The sequence below is a fragment of the Ictalurus punctatus genome, chromosome 3, assembly GCF_001660625.3.
Source record: "Ictalurus punctatus breed USDA103 chromosome 3, Coco_2.0, whole genome shotgun sequence".
Classification (NCBI taxonomy): Eukaryota; Metazoa; Chordata; class Actinopteri; order Siluriformes; family Ictaluridae; genus Ictalurus; species Ictalurus punctatus.
In genome coordinates, this window is record NC_030418.2 from 13,672,214 (window position 1) to 13,699,983 (window position 27,770).

General features: G+C 39.5%; 2 protein-coding genes across 22 annotated transcripts in view; one reads left to right on the forward strand and one right to left on the reverse strand.

Annotated features, from left to right (window-relative positions):
- Positions 1-1,507: 1,507 nt before the first annotated feature.
- Positions 1,508-11,759, forward strand: dync2li1 (dynein, cytoplasmic 2, light intermediate chain 1). 11 transcript variants are annotated; one of them, XR_008396279.1, is made up of 16 exons: positions 1,508-1,662; positions 2,871-3,015; positions 5,020-5,054; positions 5,131-5,200; positions 5,294-5,382; positions 5,515-5,707; positions 5,788-5,856; positions 6,026-6,103; positions 6,610-6,689; positions 6,836-6,906; positions 7,092-7,180; positions 7,281-7,373; positions 8,686-8,785; positions 8,863-8,901; positions 9,616-9,747; positions 11,017-11,759. XR_008396279.1 is itself a non-coding variant. In XM_053679616.1 (14 exons), exons 1-13 carry the CDS (start codon positions 1,649-1,651, stop codon positions 8,746-8,748), a joined length of 1,089 nt encoding a protein of 362 aa, XP_053535591.1. In that variant the 5' UTR covers positions 1,508-1,648; the 3' UTR covers positions 8,749-8,785; positions 8,863-11,759. The 11 variants fall into 11 exon arrangements, 5 of the variants coding, with proteins under 5 accessions (XP_053535591.1, XP_053535593.1, XP_053535594.1 ...); XR_008396277.1 differs by having other exon boundaries at positions 9,523-11,759; XR_008396278.1 differs by having other exon boundaries at positions 9,616-11,759.
- Positions 10,262-27,770, reverse strand: part of cep170aa (centrosomal protein 170Aa) — a 57,581-nt gene continuing 40,072 nt past the window's right edge. For 2 of the 11 annotated variants that reach the window (XM_053679604.1, XM_017464223.3), the window contains 11 exons: positions 27,137-27,226; positions 25,227-25,362; positions 21,611-23,080; positions 20,439-20,504; positions 17,379-17,619; positions 16,476-16,656; positions 16,016-16,192; positions 14,817-14,905; positions 14,622-14,715; positions 14,426-14,477; positions 10,262-12,526 (listed from right to left, as the gene is read on the reverse strand). In XM_053679604.1, coding sequence (XP_053535579.1) covers positions 12,324-12,526; positions 14,426-14,477; positions 14,622-14,715; positions 14,817-14,905; positions 16,016-16,192; positions 16,476-16,656; positions 17,379-17,619; positions 20,439-20,504; positions 21,611-23,080; positions 25,227-25,362; positions 27,137-27,226 — 2,799 coding nt within the window. In that variant the 3' untranslated portion in view covers positions 10,262-12,323. The remainder of the gene's footprint in view (positions 12,527-14,425; positions 14,478-14,621; positions 14,716-14,816; positions 14,906-16,015; positions 16,193-16,475; positions 16,657-17,378; positions 17,620-20,438; positions 20,505-21,610; positions 23,081-25,226; positions 25,363-27,136; positions 27,227-27,770) is intronic. The other 9 variants (XM_053679611.1, XM_053679606.1, XM_053679608.1 and 6 more) reach the window with 9 other exon arrangements.

Genomic DNA, 27,770 nt, shown 5'->3' on the forward strand with positions numbered 1-27,770 from the left:
GCACTTACATAGGGATATTTTATGGCAGACGCTCCACATAAATAGATTTTTTTAAATGTATGTAATTGTTGATATGGTGAATATGGTTGATATGGTACGGTTTCTGTAAGGAGATGTTTATTTAATGGAATTAGTCTCCAGTATCAGCATCCTGTAACACTCAGAAGTCAAGCTGTTTCTTTATGTGCTCCAACACGAAAACCATTAGAACGGAGGTCTATGTGGTTTCTCTGTAAAGTCCTCAACATTAAAAGTAACTATAAATAGGTAAGTATGACATATCATTCTGTAATAAATATAAATGACTATGGTATATGAGGATTAAAGCATTTTGGGAGCATGCTGTTGTCGGAAAAGAATCTCCTTTGGTGTGGAAACAGTAACTCTACTTCGCTGTTGATTATTTTCCTATAACAGCATACCCTGTTATGTTTTATTCCATATTTATTTAGTGAGCAGGCTCAGTTGTAGTTGTTGCACTATGACTGTGGTAAGATGCTACTAAACAACACTAACAGCAATAGCAGTGCATATTAAGGATTTTAATCAGAAACTGTAATCACTGTCCCACTAATTAGAGCCACTCACATGCACACGTATTACCTTGGAATAATTACTAACTTGATTGACATTCACTGTACTGTGACTGGTGCAAAGGCAGCACTATTTTGCATGATACTATTGCATTATTACTATTAGTATTATCTGCCCAAATACAGTGGAGCTCACTGATTAAAGTTCTGTTAGTAACCAGAAGGTTGTGAGATCTAATCTGCCATAGATACATACCTAGAAAAGAGAGAAAGAGAAAAAAAGAAAAAGATATTTAAAAAAAAATAATTTTAAAAATCAATATCATTATACCTAATTTATCTAACTTCTATATGCTTCACTATTGATCTCTATCAGTAATTATTTATTTTTTTGAACAAGTACACACACAACCTATACAAGACTACACGTGGTTCATTTTTGGCCATCTTATATCTTGCACCTCAAGCTGACCAAACAGACTACTGCTATATACTGCTTCTTCTTTAACATTTTGCTAAGTTTAGTTTTTAAAAAAAAACAACAACTGCCAGATACCTCACCATCCATCCATCCATTTTCTATACTGCTTATCGTACAGGGTCATGGGGAACCTGGAGCCTATCCCAAGGAGAATGGGACACAAGGCGGGGTACACCCTGGACAGTTTGCCAATCTATCGCAGGGCACAATCACATACACATAGACATTCACACACCCATTCATACACTATGGACACTGTTGACATGCCAATCAGTCTACCATGCATGTCTTTGGACTGGGGGAGGAAACCGGAGAACCTGGAGGAAACCCCCGCAGCACAGGGAGAACATGCAAACTCCGCACACCCTAACCGTACCCCCAACCTTGGAGGTGTGAGGTGAATGTGCTAATCACTTAGCCACCGTGCACCCCGATACCTCACCAATGACAACAAAACAAGAAACAACATATCCCATAAGGCACTTGGTTCAAACGTCATCAAATTGCGCTGTTGCCCCTCGCAACAGTCTGCGGAGAAAACGCTGACTAGCAAGCAAGCTGGTCTCAGGATGGTAAACATCGACTGAATTTCGAAAAAGTAGCTACGAAAAAGTAAAGATAACAACAGTAAATAATGCGTAAAATAAGGTGAGTAGAATACAGAGGAGTGGAAAAGCTGTGCGTTTTTTTCTGTTGAGTTTTTCCACTTAGCTTATTTTCCTGCTATTGTAGCTAGCTAGCTAGGTAGCTGCATGCCGTTATCGAACGCTAAAACCCTTATTTTCATAAAATATTTTTAAAACAGTTTCATTTTTTGATTACTTAAAAATTTAAAACAGTAAATGTATTGTCAATGTGTAGGAACACCATGAGCAAAAAAGAAGAAAATATTGTACCTGAAAAAAGAGAACATTCCAGAATGTTATGACTAAAATATTACATTTACATTTACATTTATTCATTTAGCAGATGATTTATCCAAAGCGACTTACAAATGAGGAAATACAAGCAAAGTGATATATCAAGCAGAGAACAATACAAGTAATGCTACCATACAAGATCTATTAATTGAGTTCTAGAGAAGCAAAGTGTGCAGAGTAGAGGTGTAACAGCCAGGGTAAGGTGTTTTGTTGTTCTGTTGTTTTTTAAGGATAATGTGGGTTTCACATAAAACAAGAATTTCACGAATTGTATGTGAATAAGTTCAAATAAAATATAATTTTTGTAACAAAATATAGGAATATTCTTGTCATTCAGTAGAGTGTCGTACACAATTTACCCAATTTAGGACTGAAGTGTGATACAGCTGATTTGGAAGGTAAAGCACTGGAGTCTGGTACAAATGTATATTTGTCTTAAATTGAATTTGGGATTTTATATGAAACATTTATGATGAAACATTTGTAAAGATAGACATGAGACACAGAGAACAGCAGTGTCTAGAGAAGAATAGAGCAGGCAAAATCACCATCATGACCATGAAATTGATCACCATCAATTTCAATAATGGTCACGAGTGATTTGGAGGAAATTGATAACTGATATTTTTCTAAAAAAAAAAACCAACAGTACATTGACTGTCTGTAAGTGTGGACTCTGTGCATGAAAGGGTTAAAATAACAACAAAACATAGTATGACACACATGCATTGGTGTAGACATAGACAGGAGATGAAGAATAAAAAAGGATAAGGTTGCATTGCAAATATTCTGATCCTTTCTTTAGTGTTAAACAAACTGCTACCTATTGACTTTAGCTTGATATGATTCCTTACGAATCCCCTGCACCTACTGTGACAGTAAGACAAAAACTACCAGAGGCTGTTGTGAGCAGAGTCGTTTTGTTTTGTTTTGTAGTACCGACACCCTGTGGGATTTGGCTGCAGATGAGGTCCGGGCCAGAGAGAGAAGAAGTAGACAAGATCAGGATGATGATGAGAATGAGGAGGATGGCCATGCGCACTGCGAGAGGACTGTTTTCTTTATGGGCAGTAAAACCGGGGTAAAAGACGAGCACGATCATATAAACAAGCACTCTAAGCACTCTTATTCAGGTCGTTAACAACTCTGGATAGGTGTAAGAGTTTGGATTTTTATATTTAGGGGCCAAGCACCAAAGGTGCATAAGCACTCTATTATTATTCTTGCTTTAATTCCTCTTCTTCTTTTGGCTAGGTTCTCTGTGGCAGCCCATAGAACCATCTGGTAAAAAGTTGTGAAATTTGGCGCACTGACTGGGGAGGGTATAAGGAACATTCTGACCAAATTTGGCCAAGTGGTGCCAATGCTCTAGCGCAGTGGTTCTCAACTCAGGGGGTGAGAGATCAGAAGGGGGCACAAATTGTTTTCAAGGGGAAAAAAAACAGACAGGGTACTCATTTGGTTACTCTGTGCATTTTATTGCTTTTCAAATAGAATGTGCATAAATGGAAAAACCCCGCATTCCTGCTCTCTCTGTATTTTCTTTTTGCTGGCGAGAGGCGGAGCTTAGCCTGCCTTTTATCTAGCTGTCAGTGCAGACCTGTGCTGCCAACTTAGACACTTTTCAGACTCCTTTAGTGCCTTTTTTTGCAAAAAAAAAAAAAGTGCCTAATGACAAATCTAGCAACTTTTTGGACAAACTTTAGCAACTTTCCAAATGTGGCCAGTACTGTCCTGCAAGCGCAAGGTCTTGTTTTCCCACTGCACTCAACACCTCTCTGCGTCTGCTCTGTTCAGTGAGTGGCTGAGAACCGGAGCAGCACATCCTGGTGATCGCACAGCAGCTGACAGACGTGAATATAAAGACGCAAGCGCAGGTGTCCCACTGATTGATTTAACAATGTCATGGATAACGAGACGCGCTCTTTGTTCCAATTTGCATAATTTGTATGCGAATGTTTTTAGAATGCAAGATGAATGTAACGCAACATGTTTTACATGTAAAGTAGTCCACGTTATTACAGCCTAGTTCTCTTGTCCAAAGTAGTTATAGTGTTCAAAAACATTTTTAATAATTCATATTCCATACCTGTCTGTTATATAGTTTTATAAAAGTTATAAAAAATCATAAAAGTTATGAAAAGTAATTAAAGAAAAGTACAAAAGCAAAGAAAAAAATCTATCTATCAAAAACATATTATAGATTAGGTTATATATAGATAGATTTTATATACAATATAGATGCAATATAGATAATCATTATACCTGGTCTTGTCCAACATGTGGGGGGGGGTTACCACATGACAGGGGAGGCTTGGGGGGGCTTTAGTTACAAAAGGTTGAGAAGCTCTGGTCTAGCGCTAACATCGGGTCAAAGTTGGGCCTACTTTTGAAGTACATTTCTGGTCATAACATTTGAACCATGCCAAAAATGTAAAAACTAGGCATCCCTGGATTCCCTGTGTCAGGATGAGTTCAGTACACTCTATGCCATCAGTTTCTGCCTAATTAGATTTTCCGCCATCTTGGATTTTGTCAAAAACTGTTTTTTTTTTGTTTTGTTTTTTTGCAAATCCCCCTAAAAATTTTATCCAATCATCACGGAATTTGGTACACATCGTCTTCAGAGTAAGCCTCACAAAAGAACTTTGAATATTCCAAACAGTTTGTCTGTAACGGCCAACGGATCTGACAGCGAAGCTGCCAAACAGGATGTGAGGCTGTATCTTAGCAACCACTTTGCGCACTGACACAAAACTTGGTAGGCACCTTCAGTGCCATGACCTGAGGCTATGTAACAAATTTATGCCAGCACCACCTACTGGTCAAAGGTAACAATAGCATGCCAAATATGCTCACATATAACTGCCATTTTTTCTACCACAAATCACTCTTGAATCTCTTAAAGTTATGGCTGTGCTTTCTTGTGCTTGGGCAACAACTGTAGCACATCTGTGAATGTGTGGTTCACCGAGTCTGGGTCCTTGGCCCCCAAAACTGCTCCTTGCAGCATTGATCTATATTTATGTTATATATCTCATTTATGGTTTTAATTTATTTATTATTATTTTTTTTATCATTTCAGGGTAAAACAACAATACTATTCAGGTGTATTGACAGGTAAGAGAGCACTGAGTCATTATTTTGACCTTATTTAAGAATGCTCAATGCTTATGTATTTCATGTCTCAATTCAGAGATGAAACCCCCAAACCAACCCTGGCTTTGGAGTACACGTTCGGTAGGCGAGCAAGAGCACACAGCACAGTAAGTACAAATCACTCTTAAAATTCTTTAAAAAGCCAGGCAAGTTTTCTGAATACTTTTTTATTAATTTAGGATGTTTTTTTTTATCCTTAGCTCAAAGATATAGCTCACCTGTGGGAACTGGGAGGAGGCACATCTTTATCAGATCTTGTGCAGATACCCATCACGTCTCAGAACCTCAGGTCTGTCTCGGTTGTTTGTGTGCATGTATTGTTACTGAAATGAATTTATTATCCTAGGTGATTTCATAAATATAAAAGAAATTACCTACTTTTCCACAAGTCATTTTGAGAGGATTATATCTCTTCATGCAGCATGTTGTCTCTGGTGTTGGTACTGGACCTGTCTAAGCCCAATGCACTCTGGACCACCATGGAGAAACTCCTTCAGGCAGCTCTAAACCAAGTGGAAAAGGCATTTGCCATAACCACGAGGCCAGGAGAGGCCAGACCCAGCAAACAGTTAAGCCAAAGCAGAGCATTGCGTATCCTCCCCAAAGACCACCCAGTGAGAAATCAGTCTCCATTGTTATTAATAATAAGTGTTTTATTTTATAACTCTAACATAACTCTGGGTGTCTGCAATAGGACAGAGAGCTCATCAGCCCCTTCCCTGTGCCTCTTCTTATGATTGGTAGCAAGTTTGACATCTTTCAGGTAAGAATCTCATTGCATAGTTATTAATGTACTTCATGGCATATTTGCTTATTTCTTTTGCAAATTCATAGTTCTGTGTGAATGGAGCTCTTCACAGCACACTTTCAAATCAAAAGCAGTTGTGGGGCTGGGCATCATCTTCATTAATGATTTAACTCTCTGCGTGCAGGACTTTGAGTCAGAGAAGAGGAAGGTGATTTGTAAGACCCTGCGTTTTCTGGCTCATTACTATGGTGCATCCCTGATAGTAAGTTTTGTTCAATTGTTCTTGAGCTCCTAAAGACACAACCGTTTACAGCATTCGTTTTTGACCAGATGTTGTTTGGGTGGTGCTCCATTCTCAGCACAGCTGTACTATGGCTCATCTGTTTCTTTGTGTGTTAATGTCCCGTTAGACAAAGGGTGTCAAACTGCGTACCACATAATGCAAGGACACACACACACACACAGAGGTGGTCCAAAAGTCTGCGAGCACTAGTGAAAATGCTTCTATTTTGCATGCTTTTTCTAATTGTACACAACATTATAAATGATCTTACTGACAGCTTAAGTGAAAAGTTTAATCTTATCTTAAATACTTAAATATTCACAAGTTTTAGAGTTTCTTAGTATATAGTACGTCCCCTTTTTGCTTTAATGACAGTTGTGCACTCAAGCTGAACTCCACAAGTCTGTGCAAAAACTTATGATCTGTTTTTAGATCAAATCCATCGGAGTGCCGTCTGAACACACGTTGTTTTGTGTTTTTCATAGTTCACTAGCAGTAAATCAGAGACAACAGTGTCTAAAGTCAAGAACTTCTTCAATCATCTAGCTTTTGGGACTGATAGAGGGTAAGTAGCTGTATGGTCCTAGAGTGATTATTAAAAGTAAACCAGCTATTTTGTTATGAGGATGTATATCTACTGAAGATTTATAGCTAGTGATCCATCCTGGTGAGATAATAATAACCATATGCAGATTTATTTCTTTTTCTTAGGAAGTATTTCTCTACAGACCACAGCAAGCCTCTCGTAATTCCAGCAGGCTTAGACTCTCTCAGTCAGATTGGTGAGTGCTTATAGCACCACCTGCTGTTTACTGCAGCCAGTGATCATTGTATTAGTGATATTATAAGAATCCAAGGTTTAACCTGCAGTGTAAACATTTATGTCAGGCACATAACTGTATTCGATATCCTTTGAATGTTTAGTAACAGTAGCACAGTGGCATTATAAGTCATTTTTCTGACTCAGGATCTGTTGCCGTTGATCTTGGAACACTGCACGCTAAAACTCCACTGGACCTGTGGAAAAAAGTTTTTGAAAGGTTTTTTCCTCCAGAGGTACCACAGCACACTTCTCACAACTGTAAGCAAATAAAGAACTGACACACACTTGACACGAGGCATTAAAAACTCATGATTCACACTTGTTTTTCTTCAGAGCACTAATGAACGCAAGGAAGTGAAAGATCCCGCCAAAGACCCCCAGTACAGTGAACTACTTATAGATGCCATGAGAGCACAGAAAGACCAGGTACTGGGAATCCAAACGCACTTAAATAATCATGCTTTCAAAATATTTTACGATTCCAGTATGATCATGGTAGCATTTGCATAATATTTACAATACAATACATACATACAATATTAGCTTTTAATACACTATGCCGCCAAAAGATTGTGGACACCTGACCATCACACCTATAAGTAGGTCTTTCCCCAAACTGCTGCCACAAAGTTGGAAGTGCACAATTGGATCTTTTTGTTTGCTGTAGTTTTAAGTTTTCCTTTCCCTGGAACTAAGGGGCCCAAACTTGTTCCAGCATGATGATGCCCCTGTTCCATGAGGACATGGTTTGCCAAGGTTAGCGGAAGAGCTTGAGTGACCTGTACAGAGCCCTAAACCTCAGTCCCCACTAAACACCTTTGAGCGTTTGACCTAACGAAGGCTCTTATGACTATATGGGCACAAATCCCCATGGCCACACCCCAAAATCTAGTGGAAATCCTTCTCAGAAGAATGGAGGTTATTATAAGAGCAAAGCGGGAGCAACTCAGTATTAATGTCTAAGGTTTTAGAATGGGATGCTCAACGAGGTTGTGATGGTCAGGTGTCCACAAAAACCTTTGTCCATATAACATAATTTGTACCATGGTCTAAGGGTATCACCGAACTCAGATTTGTGTTATTAAGTGGTTGATTCTGATTATGTAGATGGGATTTGTTAACTAAATGCAGTTCTTCCATTTAGAATAGCCAGTTTATAGTTTTCTCATTACCCCTGTAGAATCAATGGCTTAAACCCATGATGTCTCTTTAGTGTGATACCTAAAAATTTCAGACTTGGATGGAGATATATATATATATATATATATATATATATATATATATATATATATATATATATATATATATATATATATATAATGTAATATAATATAATATAATATTAATTTATTTATTTTAGAATATATTTTATTTTATTTATAATCATATATTTAAAATATATGACTTAATTGTGTGATAGCTATGTAACCTTTCAGAATTTATGCCATTGCCTGATTTGTTTTCACTCGGTTTTCTAATGGCTGAGTGCCTGGAATACTTTGTGCAAATAACAGTCACAGGGAGCAATGGAGCAGTGTGTCAAAGTGCACTGCATGTGTGTTTCATGAAGTGTTCCACTCAGATCCTATTTATGGAGTTTTTGTTTGAAACCCTTTCATGATTAATCCTCAAAAATGTGAGACGGAAAGGTAAGGAAAAGAAAGAAAGAGAATCATAGCGAAGAATGTTTGTTGTATGTTGCATATAAAGCATTTTCCCCTTTGCATTGTCTTTGAAGGAGCTGGAGCAGTATAAGCGAGAACTGGCAAAGTCATGGAAAGGCTTGACTCTGGAGTCCTAGAGCTACGGATACACATCCTAAAAACCTCAGCATTAATGTATGCTATTTCTACAGTTCTCTCTTTTTTTTCTCCTAGAAAAATTATTTTTGACACTGTTCCATTTACACATGTAGTGAGTAGCTGAAGCAGAATCCAGAGACAGTGCTTGGACGGTTTGTAATATCGTGTTTTTATATTATTTTCTGAAAGATGTAGTAATTTAATAATTTGCACATGTAAATATGCAGCTAGTAATTGTATAAAATCTTATTCTAATGTCTTACTATTTAGTAAATTACAGAATTCATGAAATCTCCAGTACTATTGGCACCCTTCAACAAAATGAGCAGAAATTAATATATAAGATCAGTGATGCACAATAGGGAATATTTTTTAGTTTGATCATATGGGGAAGCTGTATAGGTTTAATTTTAGCACATTATATTTTCAAACATAAAACCTTTTATGGAGTAATGCATTTTGTTGCAGAGCGGTTTTAAAAATGATTGACACCCCCACAGTTCATTTTGGTAAAACCTGTCCTGGAGAAAATACAGTTGTGCTCATAAATATACACACCCCTTGCAGAATCTGCAAAGTGTCAATAATAATAATAAAAAGAGGAATCATTAAAATTGCATTTTGTTTTTTATTTTGTACTCCCCTGAATAAACTTTTTTACATAACAGATGTTTACATATACGTCTCCAAGATAATAACTGAACCGGTTCAAAAGTTTACATACGCTTGATTCTTAATACCATGTTAATACCGTTTTTTCTGTTTTCTGATAGTTATTCATGAGTCCATTGTTGTCCTGAGCAGTTAAACTGCCCACTGTTCTTCAGAAAAATCCTCCAGGTCCTGCACATTCTTTACTTTTCCAGCGTCTTCTACAATTGAGCCCTTTCCAGCTGCGGCTATATGATGTTGAGATCCATCTTTTCACACTGAGGACAACTGAGGGACTCGTACACAACTATTACATAAGATGCAAACATTCACTGATGCTCACGAAGGTAACACGATACATTAAGAGCCAGGGGGATGTAAACTTTTGAACAGGATAATCGGTGTAAATTCAAGCAACTCTGCGAAATCCTGTATGGATTGTATTATGACCTGATTGTGCTTAATTATTATTTTTTTTATCTTATAATGTACTTTTTATAAACATTACCTGACTTTTAAAGATTAAAAATTTTCTTTCTGGGTTGCGTTGGAAGCACTCTGGTTTTCTACATGGTGATGGATGATGAGGGAGTTTTATCTGTGCAGCCTCATATTTGTCAAAATGAACAGTTTCTAGACACTGGGAGCAATTTATTTTAGAAAATTGATGTTTTTTTTTAGGAGGTTTGCATGTTCTGAAATATTTTAGGGGGTCAGTAGTGTCCACCAAAGTTCCACCAAGAAAATGATTCATAAATAAATAAATAAAACCGAAAAGGAACCATTTTTAAAGGAATGATTTTGGCAAACAGATGTCAAATGCTTATGAAAGTCTTTCTTGTGAAAAAGTTTCAGTCATGATTTAGATCAAGGACTTTATTGAAATGCAGGATATATACGCAGACAATTATGCTTAATTAGGGTCCAGGAATTTTTTCTCCTTTTATTGAGAGCACTGAAAAGATTCCATAAAAAAACAACAAAAAAAATAAAAACAAAACTGAAACACCAGCAAAAAAATTGTGCTGCAAAACATTCAAGGCATTAAACAAAAAAAAATGTAAACAAAAATAAATAAACACATTTATCAAAAACAAGGAAAAAGAACAAAAACTGTATTTTACAGATGAATGTAAACTGAAACAAAAATGAAACAAACAAAACTGTACCAAGCATGTTTTCTGTTCCCCATCATGTAAAATGTACTATTTATACTATTATAAATGATACTACTATTTAAAAAAAAAAAGAAAAAAAGAAAGAAAGATATAGTTTTAGGGGGTGGGAGGATCATCCCACTGAAAATACAACCTGTTATGAGAGCAGTATGATGTACAGATATGATTAGGATGTCCTTTTATGCCCTGTATGGCCTTTAACACACATAACATTAACTTACAGGAGTCCAGGAACCTTAAAATAACACTTGTGTACACTACATTATGATTTTCATTCCTAAAACTGCCCATGCACTAGATTTTCCACAGTGGGCACTTCGCTGATACATTTATCAACAACAAAAGAACAAAAAAATAAAAAAGTCCTGTACCTATCTTCACTATTGTTTTAGTTGCTAATGACAGTCTCACTACTCTCTCTCTCTCTACGACACACAGATTCACAATGAAAGGCTGAGTTAGCTCATCTCCCACCCTTCCTCAGGAACAGAAATACAGCTGAGCAGCAAGCGATGACAGGAGAGTAAGACAATACAGTACATACACCATATGCTGGGATACCTTCATGGAAAACATGACCAATGAGCATTTGGAGATTTTTGAAAATGCTGACAATCTGCCCAACACTCACCGTTGCGTATCTAATCCCCTGTAATTACATACTCTGATTAGAGAACGTTAGTGTATTGAGATTAAAAACGTAAAACGTTCGACTGACCGTAACGTATCCGGAATGTGAGTGAGCCTTGCGTTAAAGGCTGTTTGATCTAAGGCTCAGGTCACAGTAGCACAAAGCACAGAGATCTTAGCGAATGAGAGATGTGCAACACATAACCACGTTGCATTTCACTAATATGTTGTGTAATACTGCATATTTTCCAAAAGCCTCTTTCCAATGTGAGCGAAAATAAAACGATGGCTAAATATCAGACGTTTGCTGATTTTTTAAAATTTTATTTATATTTTGAACCTTCTACCAGGTTTGCTACTTATCCTTTCGTCTAAAAGGTTACCAAAAATAATAATAAATCAGTGCATGAAAATTGAGTAACTCAGTAAATGTTCTGTTTAGTGGAGCCAAAATCACTGAGCTGACCTATGCTAATTTTAATGGCGTAAATGCACTTTGGGTAATCAAGAAATCAGATTTCTTCAGTTGAATAAACTGGATGGAATTTACAGTTGTTGAGTACACGCGTAGAATTGGACTTACTTTGGTAAGCTGGTTCGTGTTTAACTTCATAATCTTGAACACTTCTTGAAAAGTTCTCTTAAACCAACACAATCTCATTTCTGACACAAAAGTCGCTTTGTAAGAAGTTGGTATTCGCTGAAGAGAATGCTTACGGAGGAGAGAAGATGGGCACTCTGCATTGTTTTTGTCGAAGTTGAATCACAGAGGTACACTTGCTTCATGCCTGGATGGGAGTGCAGCACACACAAGCAGTTGGTTCTAACATCAGACACACAGACATGAGGAAGAAGTCCAGCAATAACAAGCCTTCGATTGACGGCCTTTCACCTCTTCTTCACCAGCAGCTGTGTGTGCTTGTGGAGCTGCACTGTAGATCACTGTCCAAATCCGCAGGTGTGACGTTCAGCAACTTCACGTGGAGAAAGATGGACATTCCAATGGAGTGCAGGAAGGGAGGGGTACAGACAGTATGTACAGGTAAAGGTCTATCAGTTCAGAGAGATTTAAGTATTAGAGGTCCAGTTTGCTCAATTCTGAGGGTTCCTGTCTATCACTTGTTAGTAATTGCGCTCGCCTCTCCACTGGCTTGCGGACGGCTCAGTCCAGAGCTGGGGAGCTCTCGGTTAGGGGAGATGGTGGAGGAGGGTTTGGAGGCTCCATTGCTGGCCTTGGGTTTGGATTTGATCGGACTCGCCAGGGCTAGACTAGTAAGAGCATCGAGGGTTCCATCCGGGTCTACCATGATATTTATGGCTGCAGAACAGACAGAAAGAGTAGTCTTAAATATATACCCCAAGTACATAAACATTTATATTAAATACCAATACTACATTAAAGCTCATTCCCAGTGTGCTGCTGTGAAGCCAAAAGTTAAGCAGGTTCACAGTACAAACTGGAACCAGAGCTTGTGCAGCGGAGAAGGAGGGTGTGTCTCTGTAGAGTCTCATCCATACTTATTGTGGATATGTTTACAGAATAAAGTTACACTAACTGATAAAAAGAAATTCTTTGTGTGTAAGTATGCAGTGGGTCATCTTTCAGAATAAATTGAATACCTAATGAAACGGTGATTATTCTTCAACCTGCAGCAAATTATACTGTTTACAGCAATTACAGAGCTATGAGAAGGACGACAGATACTTTTCTCTGATAGGTCGAGCAAAAAGACAGTCTAATGAGGCTAGTGGTGAAACCATTAAGCATTTTATATATATATATATATATATATATATATATATATATATATATACATATATATATATATATATACATATATGCGTGTAATATTATACAGCTGAGGTCACAAGTTATATACCTTATAAGTCATATACCTCTTGCAGAATCTGAGAAATGTTAAGAATTTAAAAAAGAGGGATCATAAAAATTGCATTTTTTAACAATTTTTTTATTTAGTGCTGACCTGAATAAGCATATGTTTACACCTAGTCCACAACACACAACAATACCTGAATTTACACAAATGAACCCGTTCAAAAGCTTACAGACGACTGTGTTTATGTTTTGTGATAGTTGTTCGTGAGTCTCTTGCTTGTTCTGAGCGGTTAAACTGCCCAATGTTCTTCAGAAAAATCCTCCAAGTCTTTGATCATCCAGGTTTCCTATGTAAACTTATGACCTCAACTGTACATATAAATACTACAGAATAATAATAATAAAAACAACAACAACAGAAGTGTCACCTAGCTGGTAAGAGAGGATTAGCCATGCCCACATTAACACTATAGCCTGCACTTTCAGGCTCCATTTTGAAACCATACAACTATTCACATGCAACGAATATACCAACACCACCTACCAAATAATAGAGCTGCTGGCTGTGCTGTGTCAACTAAACCTATGCCTGATCAAAACACCCAACTTCTATAATATATACATCATTCATTTACAGGAACCATTTATCCCGCTCAGGGTCACAGCTGATCTGGGGCCTAACTCGGCAACACTGGGCGTGAGGCGGGAATACACTCTGGATGAGAGGGTAATCCATCGCAGAGCGCAGAGAACCATACACACACACACACACACACACACACACACACACACACACACACACACACACACACACACACACACTCACTCACTCACTCACTCACTCACTCACTCACTCACTCACTCACTCACTCACTCACTCACTCACTCACTCACTCACTCACTCACTCACTCTCACTCACTCATTCATGCCTAGGGGCAATTTAAAGTCACTAGTTCACCTACTGGCATGTTTTTTCAGAGGTGGGACACCGAGAGAACATGCACAGAGAGCTCAAGATCAAACTGAGGACCCTGAAGCTGTGAGGCCATAAAACACATATCATTGAGAAATATAATGGAAAAGACATTGACATAAATCCACTGTCTTTCTTAAACCAATAAAAAAAACATGTTACTTGAAATGACTAGGATCTAGTATTCATTTATATTCATTTGTATAGGTCTGGGTGGGGTTATAAAGGGTACTGTAGCTGGCCACTAGAGGGCGTCAGTGACACTTGAGTGTCACTCTTTAATGGATATCATGTTGTCATACATAATATGGTATATACATGATGCTTGTAAGGTTCATGTAAATATCTCAACAGAGAAGGAAGAAGTAGGTCAAACGTTTCGAAACAGCACTGCTTTCAACCTCACCTTGGATTTGCTTTTCCACCCTCTTCAGCTCTGTTAGAATTGTTGAGATTTCCTATGAAAAATAACAGCATTATTAGTATTAATAATAATATTACAAAGTATTAAATGATATTCTGGAGAGCTGATCAAATATCTCAGACTGGTGCTTTGACGTGCATACAGAGGATGAGTATACTGATTATGTTATTGAACACACCTTGTTAGTGGTTTTGAGAAGTGGTATATCACTCTCTGAGCTCAGTTTGCTCTCAATGTCGTCCCAGTTCCTGTCCTTGTCCTTGAACAAAATCCTTGATGATGGGAACACAAATATTATTCTTCAGTAAAATAACTGACATATTTCTGTGTTTTGTACTTGGCAACGATGAGTGTGAATGCTTTTAGTACTGACTTGATTTTGCCTGCTGTTTTGTCCACAGACTGGCGGATTTTGGAGGACAGCTGAGAGACTGATGTCAGCAGCAAGCTGTCTAGCACCGCCTACGAGATCAGATGACAGGACTGTAAGCATTTCAAACATAAAAACGCAACTATACTCCAGCGTGTAGATTAGTTTGAGGAAGTACGTGTATGTCCGCGCACAAGCTACACATTAAAAGATTACTTTAAATCACATTTAAAATGACTAATATTTACGCACTGTGTGGATGGGTCTAGCATTCGTAATGTGAAAATATGGTACACAGAGTCTGAGCTAATAAATAAATGAGTAAATGGTTAGTAAATAATCAAAAATATTTGTATATTGTATCCACCATTTATTTTCTCTCTCTTTTTAAAAAAAAAAAATCAGTCCATATATCCAAAACACATGGCATTTCCTGTAGCTCTTAGCTCTGTCCTTTAGCCCAGATTGCACTGCAAAAAAAACCAACAACAACAAAAAATCATACCACAACCCAAAATATACAGCATATCTGGTTCACTTCCCACAGTTGGGTCGATTCGGGGTTAAATCGTTTTCTCAGTGTAATTGAACTGAGTCTGATTGGAATCAGACTCAGACTACCTCACTCAGACAATCTTGGACATGTTGTTGTGGTCCGAACCCGAGTGTGATTGCTGCATTTTCACTCTCCCTGTCTAAATGAACTGCTAGAGGCACTAGATCTCGATTCAAATGGACTGCATCCATCTATCCATCCATTTTCTGTACCGCTTACCCTACACAGAGTCGTGGGGAACCCAGGGGGGACTCGGGGCACAAGGTGGGGGACACCCTGGACAGTGGGCCAACCCAGCGCAGGGCACAATCACACACTACAGACAATTTAGACATGCCAATCAGCCTACAATGCATGTCTTTGGACTGGGGGAGGAAACCGGAGTACCTGGAAGAAACCCCCGAAGCACAGGGAGAACATGCAAACCCCGTGCACACACAGGGCGAAGGCAAGAATAGAATCCCCAACCCCGGAGGTGCGAGGCAAACGTGCTAACCACTAAGCCACCCCTCTAAACGCTGCATATGTGAAGCGGATATTATTATTATACTTACAGCAGTTCATCTATCTTCACACACATTGAACATGTACGAGTGTAAATTTCAGCAAGCATATGGTATAGTGGTGCAGGTTATTAGGTTCATACCGGTCTGACCTCATCTCGGTTCCACGTGCGTCTGCGCAATGCGTTCTGGGGATCCAGACTGTCCGGGGCTCGAGGTCGCAGCTCCACCGGCCGGCCGTTCATCTCTGGAGTCTTGGTCTGCACCACAGGGGGGATCTTCCGAAAGTTCAAACTTTCATCAAAAACTCGGTCTACCAACTACAAGTAATGAAATGAGAGGGTGAAGTGATGAAGAATGGAGGTCAGTGTTACTGCTGCTCTGCTCTGTAATGTTATATAATATAAAACGCTCCTTATTGCTATCCTGACGGTGGGTGGGATAGAGTGGGAAGTCTCTGTGGCTAACAGGGAATGAAAGCTACATGTTTACAGGATTTTATGAGCATTACCACAACATTTAATGGAAAGCCCATAGAAAACCCCTTATTTTAGTCTTTAACCTGGTGGTGTGGTGTGAGTTCTCTAAGGAAGTGGGCTGTACCTCCTCCCTGGTGTCGATGGCAGAGCCGGGCGTTGTGGCCGCCGTGCTCACCGTGGTGCTTGGTGCTGTGCCGGAGGAGCTGACCGAGTCGATCTCGCCGGCCACGTCATGGATCTCCCGAGCCAGAATGGCCAGATCCTTGGCCAGGTCCTGGCTGATCCTGCGCACACAGGGGAATAACCTGTTAACCATCAGAGGGGTGCTCAAAACTAGGGGAGGTCATAAACATGCAAAACAAGGCACAAAACTCACACAAGGTGGACCCTGCACAGCATGCTCACAAAACCAGTGGAAAACCAAAACACATAAAGCCAACGATACAAATCAATATAATTGTACATCATTAGACATGCATCCTGAGACACTGAATCCTGCAGTGTAATCACTATTTTGTTAATTTCCTACACAGGAGCGTAGTAGTGAAGTCAGAGTGCTCGGCTGTCTACTGAGTTTACATGTGATTAGCAGTAAGTTATAGCTGCAGGCATAACACTGTTTGAGAAAGAGAGCAAGAGGAAACGAATGGTGTGTAAGAGAGACTGAGTGGAGAGAATAAACACACAGACTGCTCTGTGGTCACATTGTACAGCAAGTCATTGTGTCTCTGTGTTAAAGTCCTCTCTGACTCCTCCAACTTCTAAGCAGTGTTAGAATGGACTGGACAAAGACATCTGTGACTAGACAGCTAAGTATTATTGTAAAGTGAAAGTTTACACTTGAGTTATTGAAGTGAAGCGGCCACATTAAAACCTGCCTAATTCACAGTGACTGTGATGGTCCACTCAGTCTAGTGTATAATCTTTACTCCTTTAATAAGAAAAGGTGTATTTCTTTGTAGACAGTTATGGAGTGTCCTTGTATGAGTGTGTTAGTGAGTCTGAGGAACAAGGAGTTGATCAGTACCTGGCGATCTCTTCGCTGTGGGCTGTCCAGTCTCTGATGTACTCCTCCTGCTCCCTCATCCTGTGTTTGACGGTGATGCTGCCCGGGCTTGTTGTCACTGTGCCCGCGTTGCTCAGTCTACTGGTACGCAAAGCAGCGCCTGGCCTCAGACGCCCGGCTTTGGGGGAGTTCCTGGTCGAGCCAAACTCGTCCTCAGAGGTGGAGCCGTATTCTGTATTAAGTCGCCGCCACCTGCTGCTGGCTGCAGACACACAGGAACTTGTGGTTATTGTGTGGACCAGAGGTTATACCAGCTGGCTAGACTTCTAAATATGCTACAGCACCAGCAAATCATAGATGATCTATTGCGAGAAGCTGAGTGAAATATTAGAATACTGCATACTGAACATGCGATAGACTACAAAAGAAACAAGGTTCTAATGAAAGCATGTGTGAGAGAGAGAGTTAAAAAATCTCGTCATTATTTGAGATCAAGATTCTTGTCAGTATTATACACAGCAGCAGTGAGACCTGTGTTGTTAGAAGATGAGAAGAACACCAAAGGCACAAATGGTTCAAATGTATCATCTCCATTCCCACTGATACAAGGTTTAATCACACGACCATTTATTTTGCTGATATGGCCACAGATGATTTGTTGACTTATTAATATAAACTTTATAATAAACTTAATCTTAATATTAGAAAGAATAGAATAATCACTAATACCCACCGTCATGATATTATTATAATAATATTATGTGTGTGCAATCCATTAATATAAAATTCATTACATTAGTCCTGCAAACCTTGTTTCATTCAGGATTGGAGTTTATATATGTATGTATGTATGTATGTATGTGTGTGTGTGTGTGTGTGTGTATATATATATATATATATATATATATATATATATATATATATATATATATATATATATATTAGGGATGCACCGAAATGAAAAGTCTTGGCCGAAGCCGAATATAATGAAAAACCTGGATGAAAGCCGAAGGCCGAATACCGAACACGTTTTTTCCTGTTTTTTTCCATTTATTTTGCCATTTTTTCACCACTGCATAAAGTAAATAGTCAAAATGTGCTTTTTACTATTTTGTCTTGCTTTTCAAAGAAAAAAATCAATTACAAAAACTACAATTTCAAAATATTTTTTTTAACACTGAACATTTTTTTTTTCATTCCAGCAGGCATAGGCTACCAGCAAGGCACAATATAACTTTAAATAAATAAATGAGTAAAATAAAAATATTTTGATGTGGTCATCTTTGAGCCCCCCTTGAATAGCCGATGTTAGGCCTATAACTGACTGCTGAAAGAATGGAACACTCTGTAGCCTACAACAAAAATGTGCATTGACAAGAGTACAAAAAATGGTTCTATTCGGTTCTATATGGCTGATTATATTGCGGATATATACTGCTCGCGTCTCTGTACACCTCGTGGAGTATTATAGTAGATATAGGATTTGTCTGCCTGCCCTTAAATAAATACGTCTTTACCTGCTTCCATACTCTACTCCCTTACATCTCGCAACGTGACAGAAACAAAACAAACGTGCACGTGTCCACAGTAAACATTTGAAGAGCACGTAGCTCGTGCATGCGCGCGCCCCCTCATCGAGGTCATGACATTCACGCGTCTCACTCTGGTTGTTAGGCTATTTGGTCACATCATCAAACACGTCATTGTTCGGTCAAATTTATTCGGCCTTTTCACTTATTCGGCCGAACACCGAAAATGCTTTTTTTTTGTTGCTATTTTCAGCTAATAATTTTGGTTGCTGAACATTCAGTGCATTCCTAGCACACACACACACGACGGACCGACAGCTGGCGCACAAGGTATTAAAATCCATCCCCGACTACTGTGCTGGCACGGAAGCACGTAGCGGTAGGGCGGAGCCGCCGACACCCCCCCTGTGATTGGTGCACCGATCGGGAAAAATCCACCATCCAGCTGAAGAGGGGAGAGTATAAGAGGCCGCTCTTCCGCCCGTTCGGGGAGAATAATCTTGTGTGACATGTGCGCGTAACAATCTATAGCGTTCCCCAGCAAAAAAAAACAACAACCCATAAAAACCCATCTGGTTAATATTACAACCATTGCCACAGTAGGATTTAAGCTATCTATCGCTACTAAGCGATGACAAGTTCATACTCTATTATCTCCTCTATGTTACATCATCATTAACTATAAAAAAAATATATATCTATAGGCTTTGACATTGTGCTTGCTCATCATATGCCTGAGCAGCCTGTCGTTATGAATGATTGCCACCAGGGGGAGCCTATCCACCACAAGCTGTACTTGAAGCCTTTAATTCCCCTTGCTCAAAGCTTGCATCAGCAGAGTCTGCTGACTTTTCTTAATGGGACATGTGGCATATGTTTTGACATCATTGCCTAAAAAGTACACTCAAACCCTGCTATCCAGGGGTTATCTGTTCTGAAACAAACAAAAATCCAGGAAAATCTGATTTTTACATTTACATTAATATAATTCGTTAAAGTCCAGCTTGTCTTTTGACACTATGTTTAAATCATCACCTTGAGAGTGTGGGCTTTGCATTATTCTCAACATACTGTATCAATCTTTCAACCTTTTAAAGATTTATTTTGCATTATTTCTGTTATTTATCATGATAAAAATGCATAAATAAATTAAAAAAAAATTTTTTTTTAAACGAAAGACAAATGATTCTACAACTACACTGATGCTGGTTCACTAGAACAACATATAAGTGGGCCAGTCATCCAACATGACCATCTCATTTGGGTGTACTTAAATATGCACATGAATTTCTAAATATGGGAATATATGATTTTATCGTGGAGTTATGTAAACCACACCCACAGACAGCAAGGCTTTTTTCAAGGGCTTGGAAAAGAGCACTGTAAGTATTTGCATGTTTTCATTACTGCATTAGATTCATATTTGACCAAGGTCTGACATGCACAGACGCTGGCACAAATACACAAAAGCACACGCACACACACACACACACACACACACACACACACACAACAAATGAAAAGCACACGCAGCCCAGAGGTGGTACAGTACCCATGGGCTCCTCGTCTGCTAGGTCATCCTCCAGCTCTGGTTGAGACGTCGCTGCGTGAACGTGCTCTTTATGAATAACATATGCATGCAGGGACAACAACAGAGGACAGACAACAACAATCAGGCCTACAGAGAAAGAAATGTCAGTGTCTGTGGGAAAGAAAACTGCTAGGTAACTTGGAGTTCAAGCAAGGAATTGTAGAACTGTCTGACCAGAAAGGAAGGTCATTTATCTGGGTTGAGCACAGACACGAGCTCTACACCCTGTTTACTGATCTGCCCTTGAGATACGCATCTGATGATTCCAATGGAACACCCTGTTTCAGAAAAGCTGCATGTTTACTGCCAGCACATATGTGGTGCGATGTGACTGGGTGAGACTGAGAGAAGGCAACCAAAGTCAATAGTTGATGCCATTAAGCCCAGAATCCTGAGACACCGCCTGAAGGAAATGCTTCTCCTAGGGAAATGGGCCAGGCAAATGAAAACATGTCTAATCTCTCTTGACATAAGGCCTAAATAAAGTTGAATACAGTGGTAACTCTGTATACATGAATGGCGTTTAAAACACTAGTGACAGTCTTGACACAAAAACCTAAATGCTCAATCTCTTGATATGCTCCACTGACTCCTGTTGTGGTTGAGTGGCTGTCTGTACATGTATCCAGTAGCCACTTTGGTACATTTTACAATAACCTGAAGGTTTACAAGACTTAATATAACAGGACTAGATATTCGTAATTTAAACCTTGGAAGGCCAATCATAATTGGAGTCATTTTTGCCACTTATGCTAGTGTTTGGAGGTAGCCAAAGTAACTGAAGTGAAGTGGTTTGGAGGTAACTATGGTGAAGAGAAAAGCTAAAAAACACAGCTATGTAACTAGTTGGTGACTAGGTTGTACATTTTAGCTATGGACTGTTAAGCAAAATTCATTGTATTGAGCCAAGCAGAAGAAGCAAGGAATGAAGAAATTGCTTGATGTTATATCAAGTATTAAGTATCAAGAAGCTTGTTCTCAAATTCTTTTATTCTAAGTTAATCTTGTATCATTCTTGTAGTCCTTTTTATGCTTTTATGGGCAATTAGGACAGTGTGGTTATACATAATTCATTTCCATTGTGAAAATAGTTAATTCCATTCCATGTAAGGTAAGGAGTAATGTGAACTCACCTGCTGGAGCACTGGAGATGGATGATGCGGTCTTGGATTTAGTGTCTGTCAGCTTGGAGACGCTGTTTGCCCGAAGGCGTGGGTTCAGCTTGCTGTCTGCTGGGTTGGTGGGGCGCAATCCCAATCTCAGAGCTGTCTCAGATGATATCCTCGATGAAGTGCTGCGGGACACTGTGGCTTCAGAGTCGCTGCGCGCTGACATGGACCCAAGCCTGGTGCGTCGGGGCTGCGCCAGCATGTCGATGCGAGATGGTGCTTTCCTGCCTGATGGTGGCCTAGATGTGGAACTGGTTGTGGACACTTCGGATGCAACTGACACCCGGTCCGCATCTGCCAGGTCTGTGTCAGATGTGTCTCCAAGTCGAGCACGTCTCAGAAGAGATGCTCTTGTGGGCCGAGGCTGAGGCAACTGAGGCTTGCCCATAGTGGCAGTGCTGGCTTGGGGTGTCCTGCTGGATTTACCGGCTCTAGCAACTTTAGATGAATCCAGTTTGGAGTGCAGCAAGTCATCAGTGAAGGTGAACGGGTTACGCCCATTCTCCTGGTCATCAGAGAGTATGTCAGAAATGGGCAACGAGGATGTCTGCTCATCATCTGTCAGGTCCATGGAGGGCTGGCGGGCCCTCTGACTTGTATGGGCAGAGTGACGGGTATCCAGGCGCCCTTCTGAGGCCTTGGGCTTGGCTTTCCTCTCCAGTCGCTCCCGTGCATTAGTGCTCTTTCCAGCTGAGCTCATGTTGCTTTTCTCTCTGTGCAGACTGCTGAGAGAACGGCGCTTCTGTGGCACTTCAGTGCGGCCTGCTGCTTTAATTGTGTCAGCATCCAACTCTGGGGAAAAACAGCGTCCTGGAGGGTAGCCAGGGAGTGGCGATGGGTCCAGCTTTTTCTCATCCCGCAGCTTGGCCTCTAGAAAGGCCATAACAGCCTCGGTGTCCTTGAGTAGGGTGGCCGTGTCCATGCTGCCAGCTGAGTCACTGCGCTCTCGGCCCCCAGACTGCCGTTGGTTAATGCGTGGGATAAGCTCAAGTGGAACATTGGCACTTGGCTTGTCGATAGTAAAGCTGCCTTGACGCACTAGGGGCTTCCCGCTCCGCTCGCTATCACTCCCTTTGCTCCTGTCCTCAGCACGCCTCCTGCGAGATTCCTCACCCTGCTTCTCTATACCTCCAACAGGAGGTACAGGAGGCTTGGAAGAGGCTGTCTGTACTTGGTTTGTCTTCGCACATGTAGTGTCCTTCTTGTTGAGAGTGGAAACACATTCACCATCTCCTTTGTGCTGTTTTTCTTGGAGTTCGGTGTCCTGTTTCTCGCCAATCTCAGAGCGTAGTCCTGTGGTGGAGATGGACTTCCCCAACCTGCTCTTCTCCTCAGTGGGGAGCTGTGGCAGTGTCCTCCTCTTCCGTTCTGCCTGGCTGGAGGTTGCAGAGCCGGTGCTCCTCAAAGACACACCTGACTCAAATGCATCAGCTTCTGAAAAACAAATATTATGACATACTTATGGATTTGAAGATGGTAGTGGTACATTAATATTGCTGAGTCATCAGGAAATTATTACACTTTCCCAACAAGGAGGTGCTGTGTTTATGTACCACAACATTAGTTTGTCTAAATATGGCAGAAATTTGACTTTTATTGCATTTGATAATGGTTGCTAGCTAGCAAATTTGTTCCCCCACAGATTTGAAACAGATTTGAAATGTCTGTTAAAATCTCACAAAAATGGCACAAATAATGTCTGATCTATGGCTCCAATAACATGAAAAAAATGTTTTAGGCTGTTCTGACTACCTGTGCAGGTGCATTTCTCTATCACAGAGAAATACCTCTTTATCTGTGCATGCATCAGTGTCTGAATCTGATAGTGAACGTTTCCGGTAACTGTTTAGTCCTGCATATCGGCTTGGAGGAATTTTAGCCCATTCCTCAGTACAGAACACCTTCAACTCTGGGATGTTGGTGGGTTTCCTCACATGAACTGCTTGCTTCAGGTCCTTCCATAACATTTCTATTGGATTAAGGTCAGGACTTTGACTTGAACATTACAAAACATTAACTTTATTCTTCTTTAACCATTCTTTGTTAGAATGACTTGTGTGTTAAGCATCGTTGTCTTGCTGCATGACCCACTTTCTCTTGAGATTCAGTTCACGGACAGATATCCTGACATTTTCCTTTAGAATTCACTGGCATAATTCAGCATTCATTGTTCAAGCCGTCCTGGCCTAGATGCAGCAAAACAAGCCCAATCCATGATACTACTGTACTACCACCATGTTTCACAGATGGTATAAGGTTCTTATGCTGGAATGCAGTGTTTTCCTTTCTCCAAACACAACTTTTTTCATTTAAACCAAAAATTAAATTTTGCTCTCATAAATCCACAAAAATATTTTTCCAATAAAATTCTCGCTTGTCCACGTGATCTTTAGCAAATTGCAGAGGGGCAGCAATGTTCTTTTTGGAGAGCAGTGGCTTTCTCCTTGCAACCCTGCCATGAACACCATTGTGGCTCAGTGTTCTCCTGATGGTGGAGTCATGAACATTAACATTAGCCAATGTTAGAGAGGCCTTTAGTTGCTTAGAAGTTACCCTGGATTCCTTTGTTACCTTGGGGACTATTATATGTCTTGCTCTCGAGTGATCTTTGTTGGTCGACCACTTCTGGGGAGAGAAACAACGGTCTTGAATTTCCTCCATTTGTACACAATCTGTCTGACTGTGGATTGGAGTCCAAACCGTTTAAGAGATGGTTTTGTAAACTTTTCCAGCCTCATAAGCATCAATAACTCTTTTGTGGGGTCCTCAGAAATCTACTTTGTTCGTACCATGATACATTTCCACAAACATGTGTTAAGACTTTGATCAAACTTTGACAGATCCCTGTTCTTTAAATACAATAGGATGCTCACTCGCACCTGATTGTCATCCCATTGACTGAAATCACCTTCAAATTACCTGCTAATCGCAGAGGTTCACATACTTTTGACACTCACAGATGTGTAATATTGGATCATTGGATCATATAATGTTCTTGTCTCTTTGTTTAATTGGGTTCTCTTTGTCTACTTTTAGTACTTGTGTGAAAATCTGATGATGTTTTAGGTCATATTTATGCAGATATCTAGAAAATTCTAAAAGGCTCATAAACTTGCAAGCACCACTGTGTATAAAGTAGGCACTAAGCACAAGAAACCACTACCAGAAGCAAATGTGCATCTTTCACGTCAACATGCCTTTTCCCCTTCAGTGAACTGGCTTTTTTTGTTTGCTGGGCTTTATTTTATTTATGCTTGGTCTGACCACTGCTTTAGCTGAGAAAGGACAAAACCATAGTTTTTTGGTAGCTCTTGTATCACTGTAAATCTAAACTGCTATGGCTAAACTATAGATCTTGGCATCTCTGGTTCACTTCATCAAAAAAAAAGTAAATATATATATAATTATAATATATAATATATAAAATATATATAACATATATATATAAAATATAATATATAAAATTCTGTTTTGAGCCTTGACTGCTGGTTCCTGTGTTTCTATTAATAATATGGAATTGACCAATAATTCAAAATACATCAGGACACTGTTGTGTATCTAGTGAGATAGAGACATATACCTCGCTCTTGATGGACAAAGTGTGTGGGTTCTGCTCCGGATCCTTCAGGATCAGTTCTTGTGTGATTAGCAGCTAAAGTGGCCCACTGGGAAACCCAGTGTGGACTGCCAACCGCAACTGATTCCTCCAAAAGGCCCTACAAATAAAGTACATGTATATTCAATCAGTACATCCCTGCTATTGATTCACATCAAAAGCCCAAAACATGTTATTCCTCTTGATGTGTCCTGTGTAGTGCAGTGTCCAGAGTACTCTCCTGTGTACTAAAATGTTCCAGTGTATACATGTACATGGACGGTATTACAATAAACTCTACTTGATGATTTATTAATTAGCTATAAGTTAATATTTGAATATTATGGCAAGAGGCTTCATGGACGATCCCTCTAACATTAGTTAGCCTCTTTCCATTATTTATTCTGTATCACATGGTAATCCACCTCCATTTCAGACCAAAATTTTAAACTCGTAGCTAATTTTATGTGGCCTCTGTATATATTTTTAAGCTAAAATACTGATTGGTAAGCATGTAAGAGTACATTTTCAATCATCATTCAACTCAGACCCTGCGTGGTTCAGTCCTGCACAGTTTGGTGATTCAACTAACAAGTTAATTATGAGTTTTAGAGCAGGGAATTCATCAAACTGTGTTGAACTCTGGCTCTCTAGCACTGGGATTAGGCACTGTGATCTAGTGTCTATTGTCTTTAAACACAATGCCACTAGAATGGTGGGGTATGTTGACTGCATGGCTCCATTATTCTTGGCCATGTGTATGTGCCTTGAGGGGAAGGGAGCACTGTTCTTGCTTTTTCCTCTTAACTGGGTCAGTGAGTGAGCGGCCTACTCTAACCAAAAAATGGTTGAATACGGGAATGTTTGACATAGAATAAAGGCATTGTAGTATGCCTAGCTAATTTGAAACAGCCTAGCTTTCCTCCAAGAACCGTATTAATTATTCACTATGGTTTCTTCACTGAATTTAAAATGATAATACATTTTAACAGAACCCTGCACATACAGTAGGGTCCAGAGATCTTTTAGTATGCAGGAAATTAGATATAAAAAAAAAACAAATATATAAAGTATGCTAAATAATATCAATACCCTGTTTGTGGCACTCAACTAAGGCGCATAACTTGGCCAAAGAAAACCCTCTCAACTAGGAATTCCTACTCAACCCCGAGTTCAACATGTGACATCAAATCAACAAAGCTGCTCATAGCACCAACAGTAAAGAAAGTAGAGTGTCCTTACTTTTAATTGAGTTATCCTGTACAGTATATACTAGTTTTAATCAATATACAGACAGAGTCGCTTGTTAAAACTTTTGACTATACAGTTCACTGCTTTGAGGAGGTTAATACATCAATCATATCATTAATGTTAGCTGAATGGTGTCCACCCCCCCTCCCAATTTGTAGTACAAAAACACACATAGGTTGAAAATTGTCTCTTAAATGTCACTTTACTGTGTTAAACCCTTAAGATCTAATCTCCACTCGATTAATAATTTTATTACATTTTTGCACTGTGCAAAAAATAACGATCCCAATAAAATCTTGTCTGAATTCTATAACAGACCGTGTGTAACGTTCTCCATGTCAGATTATATGATGAAGATCTTCTAAAGGTAATGGCAATTCAAACTTGTGCAGAACATGGGTTTGCATAAACTTGTTTGAGAAACACATTTTGTTTGAGAAATGCAGTTTAACAAAATGTTATTACTGAGAATAAATAATAATAAAAAATTATAATCGCTGTTTATAATAATCAATGCAGCCCTGCTCTAAACACCCAGTTGAAGAAAAAAAAAACCCCAAAAAAACCAACAGGCCAATTGAGCGTGTGGTGCACAGCCACACAATAAATAATTAGTGTGTCACACCTAGGATTTTGAGTATTACCTCAGCTTTAGTGCTGCTGGCCTTCTTACTGTCCTTAGTTTTCTGTTGCACTGGGCAACCAGGATCCTTAGGGTTCTCCACCCCGAACACCTACACAATAGAGGATAGAAGAGCATGAGGAACAAGGGCTCCTTCACTCTGTACAAAGCCACGAGACACTGACACCTGAGTGGGGAAACATATGGTTCAAAACAGAGCGACTGCACAGCGCATGTCCCGAAGCCTTGATTCCATAGCAACAGTGTGAAAAAAAGTCCTGAAACATCTGAGGCAAGAAAAAGCGGGTGTTAATTAGTATAGCTGCTCACCTCAAAAACCGAATAAAAGACTCTTGATAATGTTAACAACATTTATATATAATTTATTTAAAACCATTCATTTACATATTTTTTATTTTTCAACAGGGAAAGCCCTGAAGGGACAATTTAACTTCTTGATTTGAGTATTGTGCTGAGGTTTTTTTTTCTGTTACAAATTAAATTTGCCACTATAAGAATAGCATGTAGTTACTGCAGTCAAGTCGAGGGCTTAATAGCTCCCTTAAGGTAAATCGAATAATGGAAGAATTGCACGCTTAGCTACAGAAAAGCATTACTAACACATTAGATATAGATTCACAGAAACACTCGCTGTG